Source organism: Alternaria novae-zelandiae (assembly GCF_023758075.1).
Source record: "Alternaria novae-zelandiae strain BMP 2774 chromosome Unknown scaffold_40, whole genome shotgun sequence".
Taxonomy (NCBI): Eukaryota; Fungi; Ascomycota; class Dothideomycetes; order Pleosporales; family Pleosporaceae; genus Alternaria; species Alternaria novae-zelandiae.
Genome location: NW_026057000.1, coordinates 67598 through 83216, shown reverse-complemented (window position 1 = coordinate 83216; position 15619 = coordinate 67598). Strand labels below are relative to the sequence as shown.

Genomic DNA, 15619 nt, shown 5'->3' with positions numbered 1-15619 from the left:
AGATCCTTCCGCCTACACTGCAACGTTCCTCCGTATTCAGAAGTCGCATCATGTCGACTTGCTCCCCCAACCCGGCGGCTCCGCCGACACGCATTTCGGATGCGCCAGACTCTGTCAACGCCCCCGCCGAGGACACTTGCATGCAAGACCAAGACAAACCAAAAGACATTGATGATGAACAGCATCACGATGTAGCAGACGATGCAGTCTCAGAAACAAACACGATGATTTATGGCCAGGAGCCATTCGAGACGATCCAACACAAAGTCGCCGCACTAGCCGCGAAGATATTCGGGCGAGACCCGCGAGACATCACAGTCTACGAGATGAAGGGCGGGTCTTACAACCGAGTCATCGGCGTCTCAATCGCGCAAAAGCCCAAAAGGTTCACCTTGGCCTGGTTTCTGTTTCCCTGCTTGCGCGCGCGCAAGAAGAAGGCGGCTACGAAGTCAGAGTCGTACGTCGTGCGCGTACCGAGAATGGAATACAACAATGACGAATCCATGGCCCAAGCCATGGAAAGGGAGGTGTCAATCCTGAAGGCAGCGGGCTCTCGGCTGCCTCTGTCCATTCCCAAGGTTGCGAGCTATGATCTTACCACTGCAAATATTTTCGAACGTCCATACATGATCCAAACCCATCTCCCTGGTCGCACTCTCGCGACGAACCTTTGGAACAATCTCAACATGGAGCAGAAGAAGCACCTCGCCAAGGAGATCATCGCTCTCGCTCCCACCATCGCCTCAGTAGAAGGATCAATTGGCGACATATCTTCTCAGAACCTGAACAAACCTCCGACTTCTCCGATCTTAACCCAGACGTTTTATATAACAAGTCGTGAGGGGTTTAAGCCTGAGCCGGCTTTGAACGATGACCCTTTCGACTACATGCTTGGGCGATGCAAGCAGTGGAGCGAATACCACAACTCCGAGGACGCTCCTTTCGACGACATCTGGATAAGCTTCGCGAGGATCACGAAGGCTCTAGAGGCTCGTGGCTTTCTCGAAGGGCCATGTGTACTCGTTCATGGTGATCTCAAATGTTACAACATCCTAGCCGAAGTACGTAGTGACACCGAGGCTGTCGTCACAGGCGTTATCGACTGGGATACGGCCATTATCGCGCCAGAGTTCATGGCTTATAGAGCACCGTTTTCCCTTTGGACTCCTGAAGACATGCCTAGCGCTAAGGAAGATGACGAAAGCGTGGCCAACGTGGAGCCCGTTACTGAGGAGGACAAGATCTTGAAGCAAGTTTTCCTTGACAATGCGTCGGAGAAGTACAAGTTCTTTGCCTTTGCACCAGAGGCAATGCTTGCTAGACGTATGTTCTATATCATGCAGAAGGGGGCGAACAGTCCTTGGTACAATGATGAGGCAATAAGCGTTGTCAAGGCGTGGGATAAGCTCCACCCTGAGGATAATGTTCGGTTCCGTTATGACTGGCAATCCGACTCCGAGTCTGAGTCTGACTCTGATGATGAGCCTACAGAGGACGATAAGATTACGGAGGACGATAAGACTACGGAGGACGATGAGACTACAAAAGACGATGAGCCTGGTAAAGACATTGAGTCTACAACGGATGCAGAAGAAGACGAGCCCATTGTCACGGAGTAGCAGTTACATGTTTTCGATATGTGAAGGAAATGCCAATACTGAATCACTTAGTTACATCCTCGTATTGAAGCTTTCGCGTTTTCTCTTGCATGACATGTGAAATGATCGGTGCTTCGAATTAAATGTACTTTATTGGTTCGCTAAGCTCCCTAGATACGAATATCCACTCTTGGTTAGCTATACGACCAAATTACCATCAAGACATATCTCTTAAGGATTCGAAGCTACATAATTTACGTCAACGTCTTCGAAGTGATTATTAGCATGAACCCATGAGTGATTGAAATGCCAGACAAAAGCCTTCAACGGCATGTTTTCGCAAACCTCATAGTGTTCATTGTGTTGGCTATCCTCTCAGAAGCTGTGCCGCTTACACAGCGCAAAGCTGTTTCACTTCCATCACACTATTGGATAGACGTTGTGCATTTACAGCGACTGTCGTATTCGAGCGATCGCTGAAACCTATTTCACAATGCACAAATCAGTTCAATATCGACAAAATTATCCGCGTAACTTCCCTTTCTGGGCTCGTCAGTAACGGAAACAAGAAAAGTGAAGTTCACATAACCATCAAGGCCGCACTTGATGGCGCATCTCAATATTCCATTTCATGGACTTGGCAAAGTTGACATCGCCTGCATTGAAGCGGCTAGAGGATACCTCCCAGATCGCATCCCGAGCAACGATAAGCTGACAACTTCTGGATATGAGAGTGAGAACCCCTTACGGCGCTTGTTCGACGACGAAAATATCTTCACTGAGGGTGGCGTAGGCTTTCTGGAAGGGAGAGAAACAGTCTTGAGATTGAAGTTCCGAATTCTTCAACTCGTTGCCGATCTGTTCCCTGAGAGCGAGATCGAAGAGTCTTCACTTCAAGTGCTTGGAATGGGCTCTTTCAACATCGTCGTAGCTGTCACATTGCAACACGAGGCGCAGCGACGTGACTCCGGGGTCGGAATTGGCGCTAGAGTGTCAAGGCTTCTTGGTATGCCTCCACGAACCCGTAGGTTTGCTTTGAGAATTCCACGGGACAAGAATGGAGACATGGACGGTCCTCCTGTGAGCGACGTTGCTGGCGACATTGTTACACAACGCATTCTCAGCTCCTGCCTAGGGCTACCCATACCCAAGATTGAGAAGTACGATCTTGGTCCGACAAATGCCTTGGGACGGCCATATACCCTGCAGACTTTACTACCTGGTAAAAACTTACATGCATTGTGGCTAGAGCTAAATCCACAACAGAAAGCGTCGGCCATCCAGCAGATTACCCAAACAGTGGAAAAGATTGCAGCCGTCACGACGCCCGCGGCTGGGTTCATCTCCCTGAGTAACTTGACCACCTCCAGAAACTCGGCTATAGCACTGGATCAATTCCCCGTTCCGACAAACCGAGAAGCGAAGAAACGACCACACTTCGCTCAGCCCAGCCAGAGTCCAGCGCCATCTCAAACACCTTTTGGGTATCTGATTGATCATTGCCAGCGCTGGCAGAAGTACGAAGAAGAGATTGGACGTGCAAGTCGAAACAAAAACCTGTGGCGAATCACGATCGCCGTTGCGAAAGCTCTGGATCGGCGCGGATGGCTAGGGCAGCGCTTCCATCTTACGCATGGCGACTTGTTTCCCCGTAACATACTCGCCAAGATCACAGGCCCAGAGACTGTGGAGATCACAGGTATCGTAGACTGGGATATGGCTTGCTTCGCACCCAAGTTTGTGGCCCTCCGGCCCCCGTTCTGGGCGTGGGTAGGTCACTCGATGGACGAGAGAGACGAAGACTTGGCAACGTACGAGCCGCCTGAGGGAAAGTTCAAGACGTTGAAGCAGGCTTTTAGGGGCGCAGCGTCAGAAGAATTCATCGTATTTGGTCTTTCGCGCGAGAGTGCCATCGCGAGAAAGCTGTTTAGGGTAGTCAACAGTGGATTGCTGGGCGATCGTCGGCATCTGGCGCTTCAGCTGGCAGAAGAATGGAATGCCTTGTATCCGGAGGATAAGATTGGTGATCTTGAAGCAGAGTGGAATTAAGGGAAATTCACTTCATTGTGCATATAATTCCAAACAACCGTATAACTTTCTTACTTCCTACCTACACACGTGCAACATTCTATGCAAAGGTTAATGGGTGGACTCGAAGAACTTCGTAACTACCAGAAACACGAGCCGGTTACTGAAGTTGAGGTTCCTCATCTCAGGGTGATGTAGCAGTGGTGACCCTTGGGGGCAATCAAGAAGTTGTTATCCATCTCCATCATCTCATCGTTCATTGAGTCGGCAATTCTGGCGCCGCGACAATGTCGGAACAAGAGAGCAGCTCCTAAGCGGAGCTCCATGTACGCCAGATGTATGCCAACACATACCCTCGAACCACCTCCAAAGGGCATGTATGACGCTTTCTGATGTGCTGACATCGTGCTCTTGTCCAAAAAGCGAAGGCCGTCAAATTCGTGGGGATTGGGAAAAGCGGAGGGATCGCGATGGTTTGTGTAAGCCTGAGTGCTGACCACAGTATCGCCGGGGATGTGATGGCCGCCTATGACAGTGCCCTGTTTCGGTACAACCCGAGGTAAGGCGCCAGGAGCAGCGCCGTAAAGCCTCAACGTCTCTGCGATGACGCTGTTCAATAGAGGCGCGTTCTCGAGCTCTTCCTTTGTAAGCTCCTCGCTGAGTTCTGCAATCTCGTTCTCGAGTCGAGACTGCAGATCAGGCTGCTTGAGAACCGCCCAGACGAGATACGTGAGCGTCACCGCGGTAGTGTCCGATCCGGCCACAATGAAGCCGGCCGCTTCCTCCCTTATGTGTTTATTCGAAAGCGCGGCAGTCTTATTGTCTTCCCCAGCAGCTATCATTTGATTGAAGAGATTCTTGGTATTGCCACCCTCACTGCGCATCTTCTGTATCGCCCGCTCGCCGTGTTCGTTGAGGACATCATCGATCGAGTAGAGAAACTTTATCCGTTTGATGGGGAGGCAACTGAGAAGTTTCCACAGGGTAGTTCCAATTTCAGACCGAATGATACCGCAAATAAGCGCAGCCTGAATAGCATCGATGTATGGTGTTTGCTACCTCAGTTATTAGAAAATGCATACATAGCAAGACTGAAGAAGGCTGAGTTGCATACCTTACCCATCTCAAGCATTTCGGAGCTCTCTCCAAAGCTGAGGTGAGCGATTACATCATTCGCCATGAGCGTCCACCATTTGAGGACATCGGCTCCTTGCGATGAACCCATTGCGTCGTGTCGAATTCTCTGGACAGCTAGGTTTGCTTTCGTCCTAATCTCTACGTCCCAGTTGCTGCTCAAGCTGGTGTTGCTGAAGGGTCGGGCAAACAGCCTTCTTCTTGCGGCGTGGGCATGTGGATCGCGCATCGGGAATATACCGGGTGTATCAGTTGGCAGGAGAGACGAGTAGAAGTCCGACTTCAGGTATCCAGCACCGATCTTGTGTATCTGACTGACACCGGCTATATCTGATACGGCTGTCTCGTTTGGCGATATTCGTACGACGCCGCCATAGCGCTGGTGAAGATTGTCCACGTAGAAAATCCGTTTGCCTGAAACCGTCTGGTAACGAAGGACGAGGTTGGTGTACTTAGTGTACCACGGCCCTGGCAGCTTTGACAGTGGACCTGTGAGCCCTGTCCATACGATCTTCGCATTGTTAGTCTTGACGTAAAGGAGCTTGATATGAGTCTTTTACCTTGATGATGTAGGCCAGTACCACCAAGAGAGCGGCCAAGACGCCCCGCTGAAGTGGCATGTTGATGAAGTTCGAGTGAGCTCGCAGTTCCCGCCCGTATAGATCTTGGTCGAGTAGAGAACTGATCTTGTGATCCAACTTGCAATATGTTCACTCAATTCTCTCGCTGCGTGGGCCTTTTACATATCGCCAGCACTTGCGGAATGTGGGGGCCAAGGTCGCGAACGGCCCTTCATTTTTGGCGGCGGTTGTTCGATTCAATGGTGACGCACGTCCTGGAGGGTACTTCGTGAGCCACCTTGGAAGTAGCATACCTCACAGACGCTCGCATCCGCACCATGAGAGACTTGTTGCATCCGCTCAGAGCTGCCGGTCAAAAGCATGGATGAGATCGACCGAGTAGTGGGTTTGAACGCATTTGAGTAGACACCATGGGACGCGACCAGTCAGGAGGCCCAAAAGGTATACGAGCACAAACACACGCAATTGGTCAGTCGAAGCCGATTGATGAGGGGATATTGCATTGGAGTGGGCGGAGCGGTGTATCAGATTCTCCGCCTCCACCTACGAATGGCTCGGATGTGTTGTTGCCCCGAATGAGGGCTCGGCACCCTAGAATGCGCTTCGTTTTGGGTCGGCCGAGTTTCGCTGGGTAACGGTGTTACTCCAGAGATTGATCACGGGGCCTACGGACGCCACGGCCGCCGCCGTAGCTCGTAAGTCGCTCCCGAGTTCGTACATTCCGGGATTAGCTCCCAGGCTAGACTTTATGAAGATTAGCGTGCGGGCCGCGAGCGGGGAAGGTGATGACGCAAGGAGGCTCAACAATATCACCAAAATCTATTCTCGCCATCTCCAGCTTGCACACATCTACTCAATATCGCTAGCGAACTAATGGAACGAGCTGAGTTCCCGAAGAACACATCGCGAGGGTTCGCGAGCTTGCCATTAGAGCTGTTCCTCAACGTTCTCGATCAACTTGTGGGTACCCACAACGGCCAGCATCCTGTAGCGTATGCACCGTCAAACATCATCACCAAGACGTTGCGCGCACTCACCCTGGTGTCGCGCAATACATATCTTATAGCAACACAGTATCTTTACTCGCATTGTCTGTATCTGGACAGTTGCACGACCTATGCGCGATTTCGCAGAACACTCGGACTAAACCTGGGGCATCACCCACAAGCTCTCAACTATGGAGAAGCCGGGCGAAACGAAGAACTGTTCGCGGAAGCCCAGGCACTCCGCCATATAACATCCATGTTCATCTCACCAACCGAGGTGCGCAGGCTCATCGAAGGCAACTACACGCCTTTGGTTCGACTACCACAGATAATTGATCTTTGTAGTCTGACAGGAACTTCACTCAAGAGACTGGCTTTAGATCTCTCTCCGATTTATGCACCACCAAGTGAGGTTGAGCAAATCAGGCCGCATATCACCGAGAACAGGGTCTTTTCACACATGTTGCACCTTGAAGAGCTCATTGTCAGCTACGATGTGGTCAACTACTTTCGACACCCACCGCCCAATCTCAAACGGCTTGCCATCACTACGCAAGAGATGTCGGATCTAGAAATAGCATTCTGTCTCAAGATCCCATCCTTGCAAACGCTTGTGATGATGCGACCCGTCAATCTAGCAGCGAAAGACATCGATACGATATTCAGATCATACGACGGGAAAAGCCTGGACGTCGTTCTGGTTGATGTGAACTCAAACCACAGGACACCAAACAAGACTCGGAACTGGACAGATCAAGATACGGTACGTATCTGGGAAGCTGATGTACCGGTCAGCTTTTACGGCGATGAGGACGACATCATTTTATGCGATGCCTGGATATGGAACCACGGAGTAGGTGGTACCCTATGGAGTCGAGACAAGCGGCGGATGGCATCATGGGAAGAGGTTGAGAAGCGTCTGGCCGGACCAGTACACACCATTGTTGATTTGTAGCTTCGAGGTTATTGTACACATCGGGACATCACGGCTTCAGCAGCACCAAGGTGGCATCAACATTGGTTTCGCATTTCTTGTCCGAGGCAACTCTCGGATCGACCATCCATCCGAATGCTTAATCTCCTCGCGATGAGGAGTTACACATGTCTTTCCGGTCCAGGGATATGGGTTCCCCAGGTTACACCCTCTTGTACCAGCAAGCCCCCCGGAAACTTGTCTTTCAGCGTACCTCGCCCGACTATATCGTCTGCTTCTCTTTCTAACTCTTCTATATCCCATGTAGTATGCACATAGCTACCCTTGAGCTTATCCGCTCTTCCGCCGCCTAGCCAAACCGAGAACATGCCGACTAGCTCTGGACTATCGAACGCAAAGGGCCTGAACATATCGCTCGTCCTCTCTGTCCTCACAATCCCAGGATCTAGCGAAAAGGCCTTCATATCTGGATATTCGACGTTGAGGAACTCGATGAGCCGGCGGTCGGTTTGTTTCGCTATGCCATAGGAAGAGAGACCAGGTGTCACGACCGTACCCGCACCGGACGTGATGGAGATGAATGTCCCGGTTGGTGCCGGGCCAAATGTGCGGATGTATTGGTGGGCGGGAAGATGTGTGCTGCGGAAGTTTGTCGTCATATCGGCCCACCACTCGTCGTTGTCGTCGGTCTCATCTATCCTGCTGAGATGTGCCGTACCGACGTTTGCGATGACTACATCCAGCTGACCGAACTGTTCTCTTATCGCATCAAAGAGTCTGGCGACTTCGGCCGATTTTGTGGTGTCGCAAGCCATGGCTAGGACCTGTGTTGTGGGGTTGAGTCGCTTCAGTCTGACGATGAAAGGCTCGAGATCGTCTTCGTTGCGACTACTGATGGCGATACCCGCGGCTCCTGCCTTTGCCCACGATGAAGCAATCGCTCTACCGATTTCCTCCGAAGCTTCGGTAACGAGGACGTATTTGCCGGCGCCTGTCTGTTGTACTTCTTCAAGAGCGGGATATGGTTGGCGATAGTATGTGCTAGTGAATTGGCACATCTTCGTGAGCATATCTGGATCAATGTGCTGGGCGATCATGGCGACGACGAGAAACTGTGTGGTATCTCCCTGCGGATGTGGTGGATGACTTCCTGATATCATCATTACATCCCCCAGAGACGGCTCCTCGCGGAATTAGCGTGCTATCAGCATCCGCCCGACGCGATACCACTTCAGAAGGCTTCTACACTCCCTGTGGTGTTGAGGCAACAACAACCGGTCACCAGCACCTCGGCAACATCCTTCGCGTGCTCGACCCACGGACGAGTATACCCAAAAGATAATGTCGATGATGGTTATATGCAATCTAAAGTTCTTTCACACTCCTAACATCTCTTTCACAGCAACTTCCTGCATGTGCTGCTTTGATAAAGGTGTAAGGCTATACGACCAAGCCAGTCACAAACTGCCCACGACCTACTCCAGCACGAAGGGGCAGGCCTAGGGCTACCTGGCAGATGACGTGCCGACTCCAGACACCAGTCTTTGAGCATTTGGAAAGGCAGCTGTCTAAGTATAGAGCGCTTCTAGGGAGAAAGTGTACAAGAGCATCTCGCTTGTATCCGCGGCCTATAATTAGGCCGCTAGCATGCAGGCCGGAGGGCCCACAGCACGGCTAAGAGACCGATAACAGGGTGGTTGGAGGCTGATCTATCCAAAATGTGGTCCAGACATTCGCCTTACGGTGTTGTGAACCAATGCGAAGCGATCAGACAGGTTGGCGCTCTCGCGTGTGAGCATTTGGGGGCCAAAAGCGCGGCCAGATTTTACCGGCGGAATTCTGCCGGTCACTTCTTAACATGGAATGCAGCGCGAACCTCGGAACGGCACGTGTGGACTTCTGTGTATAATGGCGATGATTGATCGATTAACAAGCATTAATTTGGCATCTAATGCGGTGTTTGTGGATATCGCCGAGGTAACCACGCATCCTATTTCATTCGCCACTCACTTCATCCCGTAGTACTGCGATGACGCAGAGCGAAACGAGCTACTTACAACTTCTTCAACATTAACAACTTAGACAAGAAGATACTCTCACAAATAAGAGAAGCCACAAGTATAACATACCATCGCGTATTTACTTGCAGTAACGACACACGTCTTCTCCACCAAACCTACGCAACAACCACCTCCTTCGCCCCAACATCCATCTTCGCGCTCTCCCCTTGCTTCGTCTTCTCCTGACCCCTCTTCCACTCCTCCGCCCTCCCATAACTCTCCCTATACCCCCCCAAAATCGCCTCTTCAACCGTAATCTCTCCCCACCTCTCCCCCTCCCCCCTACAATTCGGCAAACAACCTACCACGTAATTGTATTCATTAATCTGGTGTTGCAAGCAACAGTATATAAGTATATAAGGATAAGTATAAGGTGCAGGGCCCTTGCAGCCTGCTTACAATTAGTTAGGTTATAAATTTTGTAGGGCTTAGCGCGCTAAGCCTCTAGCTAATATTTTAACATTTTTAATTTTTTGCTAAAGGACTTTAGTACTGCGATCTATTAATGTAACGCCTATTTGTAGGCGTTTATTAAGTATAAGGTCTAGTACTAAGATACTTAGGTGCTGCGCATACTAGGCGCGATAAATAAAAGTTCTGTGAAGGTATCCTCCTGTAAACAACCCACCACATACTCCGGATTCCCGCTAAAAAACACCGGAATACTATACCTCTCCTGCCCACTCACATTGATAACACGATGCAGATTACTCACATACCGGTCGTTACTCCACCGCATCATCAGATTACCTAGGTTGATGACGAAAGCGCCAGGCGTGGGAGTCACATCGAGCCATTCTTTCGTGGCGTGGTCGTAGACTTGCAGCCCGGAGACGGTGTCTTGGAGGAGGAGGGTTATGCAACCGAAATCTGTGTGCGCGCCTATTCCGCGGGTGAGGTGTGTGGGGCTAGAGGGGGGCTGGGGCGGGTAGTGCAGGAGGCGCATTGTTGCTACTGCGCCTGTGGCGAAGGCGTTGAAGTAGGTTTCTTCCAAATCGAGTGTCAAGGCGAGGACTTTGAGGATGTCTTTTGCGAGGGAGACGACGGCGGCGTAGTATTCCAAGGATGTGGCTTTGAAGTCTTGGACCGAGGGGAGGGAGGCGGCGGACGGCCACATGTTGGGTCCGGAGTTGAGCTTCTTGTTGAGGAAGTAAGGGTGTGTTTTTGGGATTTCGTCGCCGATGTAGAAGCCTTCTTTTAGTTCGGGCGAGGTGCCGGCTTCGAGGATTTGGGACTTGAGGAGCTCGTAGCCGCGGTTCCAGGTGTTGGTTGTGTCTGGGTGGAAATGAGGATGAGCTGATGTGCCAAGAAGCTATTGCATGATGGTGGTACTGAACGTACCTTTGTTCACCTTGTTCTTCTCTTCCAGTGGTAGATCGAAGAACTTTTTGTTCCAGTCCATCATCCTGTTTTGCAGCTCGATTGGCACGTTGTGACCCGTGATCTGGAAGAAGCCATTGTGCAGGCAACAATTTCGCACTTCGTCTACGAGCTTTTTCTTGGAGGCTGGGTCGTTTTGGTAGAACTCTAGGCCTCGTCAGCAAGGTTTCGACTGCTAAGGCTGTTTAGCAGGTAAACGTACTTGAGAAGTCTAGGATGGGAGGCGCTTCACCGGCGTTTGGCATGGTGGGCTTTCTCAGTCAAGTCCAATGTGGTATCGAGGTAAAGGGTGTGATTGAAGTGACCAAGTGGTTGGAATGTGATAATACTCGGGTACCTGGTCACGTTGGGTGTGGATTCTAGGAAACAGCAGCGAGCTATCGAGACGTGTCGCCTGCAATTATACCACGATTGATCATTACTTCCGCTTTCCGTCATTATCATATCCCAGTATGTCGGTTACCCCTCAAAAGTGTTGCGCTATCGATAACAGCGGTGATGTTGTCGAAGATGGGGCAAGTGGGATTGCGAAGCTCTTCACCCCACTCTTGCTGTGAGCTTGTGATTGGCCATGCGACACATCATCTACGGGACGCATCATGCATAACAAGAGGTATTCTGCCAAGATCAAGATGTGCTATTGAGTGCAGACTGACATATCGCATGTCTTCTTCAACCACCACCATACTGTATTGCAGCCCTTAGTCATGCGAGTCGATAGCCCCGTCATCCTCGTCCCGCACATCGTCGAGCTCAAGGTCTTGTTGAGCCAACGTGTATATGCCTTCATCTTGGTCCCCAACGTCCATATTTGCCTCGGCACCATCGCTCTCGTCACTCGCGTACGCTGTGGCAAGCCTCTGATCGTAATGCAGCTTCTGCCACTCATCGACAATAGACCTGGCTTCCTCTTTGTCTCCATCATGACGAATGCCATCTCGGAGCAGAGCAAACATTCTCCTCGCGATCATATACTCCGGTTCGTAGGCGTACCGCTTCCACTCGACACTCACCGCTTCTTCCCACAAGCTCTTCAATCGCCGGTGATCAGCGTCTTTTGGCTCGTCTGCAGCTATCATTTCATTGTACTCGTGGCCACCTGATACCCACAGCCAGAACGGCGCACGATAAGCGACGAACTTGGGGCAAAAGTATGCGAACTGGGCATCCCAGTCCAGCAGTCCGGTGAGTGAGAGCTTGGAATCATCTTCAATCTCTACGAGCATGTTTCGTGGATAGAGGTCGAGATGGCAGAAGTAAAACTTGTCATCATCCGGGATGAAGTCTTTGTCGTATAATGCCTGTGTGATAATATCGAAGCAATACCAAGGAGCTTTGTCGCCGTCGTCACGGTCTTCCTCTAGTATCTTCCATCTATAGCTCTGATGTATCAAGAACTGGCGTGTAGTCATAGCCTCAGCGGGGCGGTCCGTGGGTCCTGAGAAAGCTGATGCCAGGTCTTGACTGGTTTTGAAGGCTTGAATTTCTGGTGTCACCTTGTTGGGAGAATGTGGTAGTCTTGTTAGACTGGCGATGATACCTGCCTTGGGTTGCTGAATAGTATGCAATTTCTCCATAACACGGACAACGATGTGCATAGCGTTTATCTTTTGGCTGATTGTAAGTTCAGGCTATATCTTGTTGAGATTTTGGCCGGACAGACGGCTCTGAATGGTATATGTCCGTGACAGAGGATTATGCGGGTGCTTATCTAGATGTATGACGTGAGGTACGATAATGCTGAAATTCGCGCACGCGAACACTAGGGTAGCTACATTATACCTTATGTCTAAGTTATTGCCTGAAGGCTCTCTTCGTGCGGTCCTGAGTATGTATTGCTTTGGCTGGTAAGCTTTGACGTAATCTTCGTCACTGGTCAGGATCGAACGGATCCACGGGACGCTAAAAGCGCGGGGAGGTAAAGGCGTGACAGTGATAGCGGTGATTCGGTTATAACTTCCACCGCGCAGATGCTCGATTCGATAGGTTGCTCTGGGAAATTGAGTGGCGCAAAGCTTCGCGACTCTTGTACTGAAGAATTCAAAGGACTCTTGACCATAGGCCACAGTAGATGTCTGAGATACACTGGAGCAGTCTTCGTCTTCAAAATCCTCGCTACGCTCTTCGTGCTGAGCCCTGACGAGGAGGTATCTGCGTATGTCCGTCGCTTTGAACCTGGAATTGGGCATGGAAGCTGTAGGAGTGTACGCGTCTGGGAACAGTGTCGGAATGTGTGCGAGCAACTAGATTAGTGGTAGAACGCCCTTTGCAATCTACAAAGGTGACATTTGTGCGACATTGCGACGTTCCCAAGGGAATATTTGCAGGTGTTTGCAGGGTACGAGCGTTTGCACGTACCAGAAGCTCCATAAGAAGCGGGCCGAAGAGCTCAGACGCTTGACATGAAAGCGAAGGAAGAGTGAGGACATCATGTCGAAGGAGAATGAAATTCACGAACCCTAGAGAATAGGAAAGCTGATACAAGACATGGGATTCTTGAACCCGCCGTCGTGGCTAGATGTCACCGGAATACCGTGATACGCGACGGTGCCGGGTATTGGGTGTGGGAGAACATCATCGACGTGTCTACACGTATCTTAACGACCTTGAGTATGGGGAGTAAGAACATGGTAGAACGGGACAGCAATGCGACGCGATGAGTAGACTCAAAGGAATGCTGGGTGTCGAGACGCGAGAGATGACGGAAGACATTCCGTCATCGACTCTTGTCTGATTGGCCACCGGAAGCTCCACCTTCCGTCAACCGCCCCACCTTCGCATTAGTGTTGCTTGGTCATGCTCGACATAAGCAGCGCACTCTCCGCCAAGCCTCAGGTTAACACGCGCCGGATTGTTAAACCTTTACCAACCAAGCAAGCTCACGATGGCACCCACACCAGACCGCCCCGAAGCCTCGCTCGAACATTCTCGTCACCCTAGTCGCGTTTTGCATAAAGCGCCCCCGCCCGACCCATGAAGACGCTTTCCTCCCTCTTCATCGCCCTCATCGCAATTGCACTTGCCGTATACAACAACGAGTACATGCTCTCGAGACTTACACAGTCACTGAGACACGTCACATCCCTCGCAAAGACCACCAAGCCCTTCTACAACGCCACCGAAGATATGTCGACCATGTTCCGCGGACTGCCCGTCATCCCCGACGAGAAGTTCACCACCGATGCGCCCCGCAAGATCGCAAAGTCGTTTCTTGCTGTCGAGCAATCTGAAGGCGCGGGAGCGAAAGTGAGGAGGAGTGTTGGCACCCCAAAACTCCGCAACTTCTCTCCCTTCCTCATGCTCGACCACTTTGCCATTCCACCAGGCGCAGGCTTCCCTGACCACCCACACCGAGGTACGTGATGAGCACGACGGAGTACTTAGGATCTACATACTGACTTTTTATTGCAGGCCAAGAAACCATCACATACCTCCTCTCCGGCGCCGTCGACCACGAAGACTTCGCCGGAAACAAGGGCACCATCGAGCAGGGCGACCTACAATTCATGACTGCCGGTCGCGGCATCGTCCACGCCGAGATGCCGCGCCAAAACGAGGACGGCGCGCCCAACGTCGGAATGCAACTCTGGGTCGATCTGCCCAAGGAGCTGAAGTCATGCGAACCCCGCTACCGAGACCTACGAGCGAAGGAGATCCCCGAGACGACCGCGGATAACGGCAAGGTGCACGTCAAAGTCATCAGTGGACAAGCGTACGGCACCGAGAGCCTGAAGGAACTGGCATACACACCTGTCTGGCTGCTCGACTTCACAGTCCAGCCCGGCGGCAAAGTTAGGCAGCCCCTACCAAAGGGCTGGAACGCCTTCGCATACCTCCTCAACGGCACCACTATCTTCTCTTCTGACGGCGTATCGCGGCCCATCGAACAATACCACAACGTTGTTTTCGAGAGCAACGGCGACAGCATCGAAGCTTCTGTGGAGGAAGGTGCCGACAAACCGTCGAGGTTCATCCTTGTCGCTGGTCTGCCGCTCGATCAGCCCATCGTACAATACGGGCCCTTCGTTGTCACGTCAAGAGATGAGGTCATGCAGGCAATGATGGACTACCAGAGCCACTCGAATGGTTTCGAGAGGGCGAATAACTGGGAGAGTGAGATTGGAAAGAGTATGGTGCATTGAGTTGCTTAATGCTGGTAACGGTTTCCTTTTCGACTTCTTCTTCTGTATATACCAAATCACGATACCTTCATTCCTATTCTCACAGCGTTTTCCACTACCCTATCTGCCGTCTCATTCCCTTTTTCTACGAACATCCATTCTACTATCAGTTGCCCAGGCACAACATCACGCTCAGCAAACGTTGTCTCATGATACGTCTCGTGCGTTCTACGATTGTCTTGCTAGTTGTCTCACAGACCTACAAATATCCCACCAAATGCACGATTCATCTGTTGCCTCTACAAGATCTAACAGACCTCAACCACCATCAATCTTTACCCAGGGCCGTCAGTTTACGATTCAATGGCAAATTCATCCACCACTCAAGCTTCAACAAGCTCAACGCTATGTTCGATGTGTCCGCAGCCCGGCACGATAGTTTGCCCTGAGTGCGACTGTAGCCGATACTGTTCGGAAGCTTGTCAAGAGGATGACGGGCCAACTCACAAGCTTCTGTGCGAATCGTACAAGGACTTCCACCAGAGCTTGGCTCCCTCTTCAGAACACTTTCGCGCAATATTCTTCTCAGAGGATGGACCGGGGCCTGTCTTTGTATGGCTACGCATCGAAGACTGCAATCAGCCTGATCAGGCGATGACCATCCACTGCAACAGCGTGCCATTTCCACCACGGTCCCAGGTCCACGGATCGCCACAGTCAACAGGCGGTAACGACGAAAACCGGGTTCTCCAGCGTCCCCACGAACCAATCAGCCAAGTTGGAGTTCTCGCTGCCGA

The 15619-nt window shown here is 51.3% G+C and overlaps 8 protein-coding genes across 8 annotated transcripts; 4 read left to right on the top strand and 4 right to left on the bottom strand.

The window, feature by feature from the left end:
• Window positions 1-50: 50 nt before the first annotated feature.
• On the top strand, window positions 51-1619 carry J4E88_010794 (uncharacterized protein; the record flags this gene model as incomplete). Its single annotated transcript, XM_049404384.1, has 1 exon — window positions 51-1619. The coding sequence occupies one exon, from the start codon at window positions 51-53 to the stop codon at window positions 1617-1619; it is 1569 nt and encodes a 522-aa protein (XP_049249865.1).
• A 1044-nt stretch (window positions 1620-2663) lies between these two features.
• Window positions 2664-3647, top strand: J4E88_010793 (uncharacterized protein; the record flags this gene model as incomplete). The annotated part of the gene is made up of 2 exons (XM_049404383.1): window positions 2664-2670; window positions 2734-3647. 2 exons carry the CDS (start codon window positions 2664-2666, stop codon window positions 3645-3647), a joined length of 921 nt encoding a protein of 306 aa, XP_049249864.1.
• A 158-nt stretch (window positions 3648-3805) lies between these two features.
• J4E88_010792 (uncharacterized protein) lies at window positions 3806-5380 on the bottom strand (the record flags this gene model as incomplete). Its single annotated transcript, XM_049404382.1, has 3 exons — window positions 3806-4681; window positions 4741-5249; window positions 5293-5380. The coding sequence occupies 3 exons, from the start codon at window positions 5378-5380 to the stop codon at window positions 3806-3808; spliced, it is 1473 nt and encodes a 490-aa protein (XP_049249863.1).
• Window positions 5381-6214: 834 nt separating this feature from the next.
• J4E88_010791 (uncharacterized protein) lies at window positions 6215-7282 on the top strand (the record flags this gene model as incomplete). Its single annotated transcript, XM_049404381.1, has 1 exon — window positions 6215-7282. One exon carries the CDS (start codon window positions 6215-6217, stop codon window positions 7280-7282), a length of 1068 nt encoding a protein of 355 aa, XP_049249862.1.
• A 140-nt stretch (window positions 7283-7422) lies between these two features.
• J4E88_010790 (uncharacterized protein) lies at window positions 7423-8652 on the bottom strand (the record flags this gene model as incomplete). Its single annotated transcript, XM_049404380.1, has 2 exons — window positions 7423-8388; window positions 8644-8652. 2 exons carry the CDS (start codon window positions 8650-8652, stop codon window positions 7423-7425), a joined length of 975 nt encoding a protein of 324 aa, XP_049249861.1.
• Window positions 8653-9880: 1228 nt separating this feature from the next.
• J4E88_010789 (uncharacterized protein) lies at window positions 9881-10946 on the bottom strand (the record flags this gene model as incomplete). Its single annotated transcript, XM_049404379.1, has 3 exons — window positions 9881-10596; window positions 10663-10848; window positions 10904-10946. 3 exons carry the CDS (start codon window positions 10944-10946, stop codon window positions 9881-9883), a joined length of 945 nt encoding a protein of 314 aa, XP_049249860.1.
• A 456-nt stretch (window positions 10947-11402) lies between these two features.
• Window positions 11403-12299, bottom strand: J4E88_010788 (uncharacterized protein; the record flags this gene model as incomplete). Its single annotated transcript, XM_049404378.1, has 1 exon — window positions 11403-12299. One exon carries the CDS (start codon window positions 12297-12299, stop codon window positions 11403-11405), a length of 897 nt encoding a protein of 298 aa, XP_049249859.1.
• A 1375-nt stretch (window positions 12300-13674) lies between these two features.
• J4E88_010787 (uncharacterized protein) lies at window positions 13675-14843 on the top strand (the record flags this gene model as incomplete). Its single annotated transcript, XM_049404377.1, has 2 exons — window positions 13675-14056; window positions 14113-14843. 2 exons carry the CDS (start codon window positions 13675-13677, stop codon window positions 14841-14843), a joined length of 1113 nt encoding a protein of 370 aa, XP_049249858.1.
• Window positions 14844-15619: the final 776 nt, after the last annotated feature.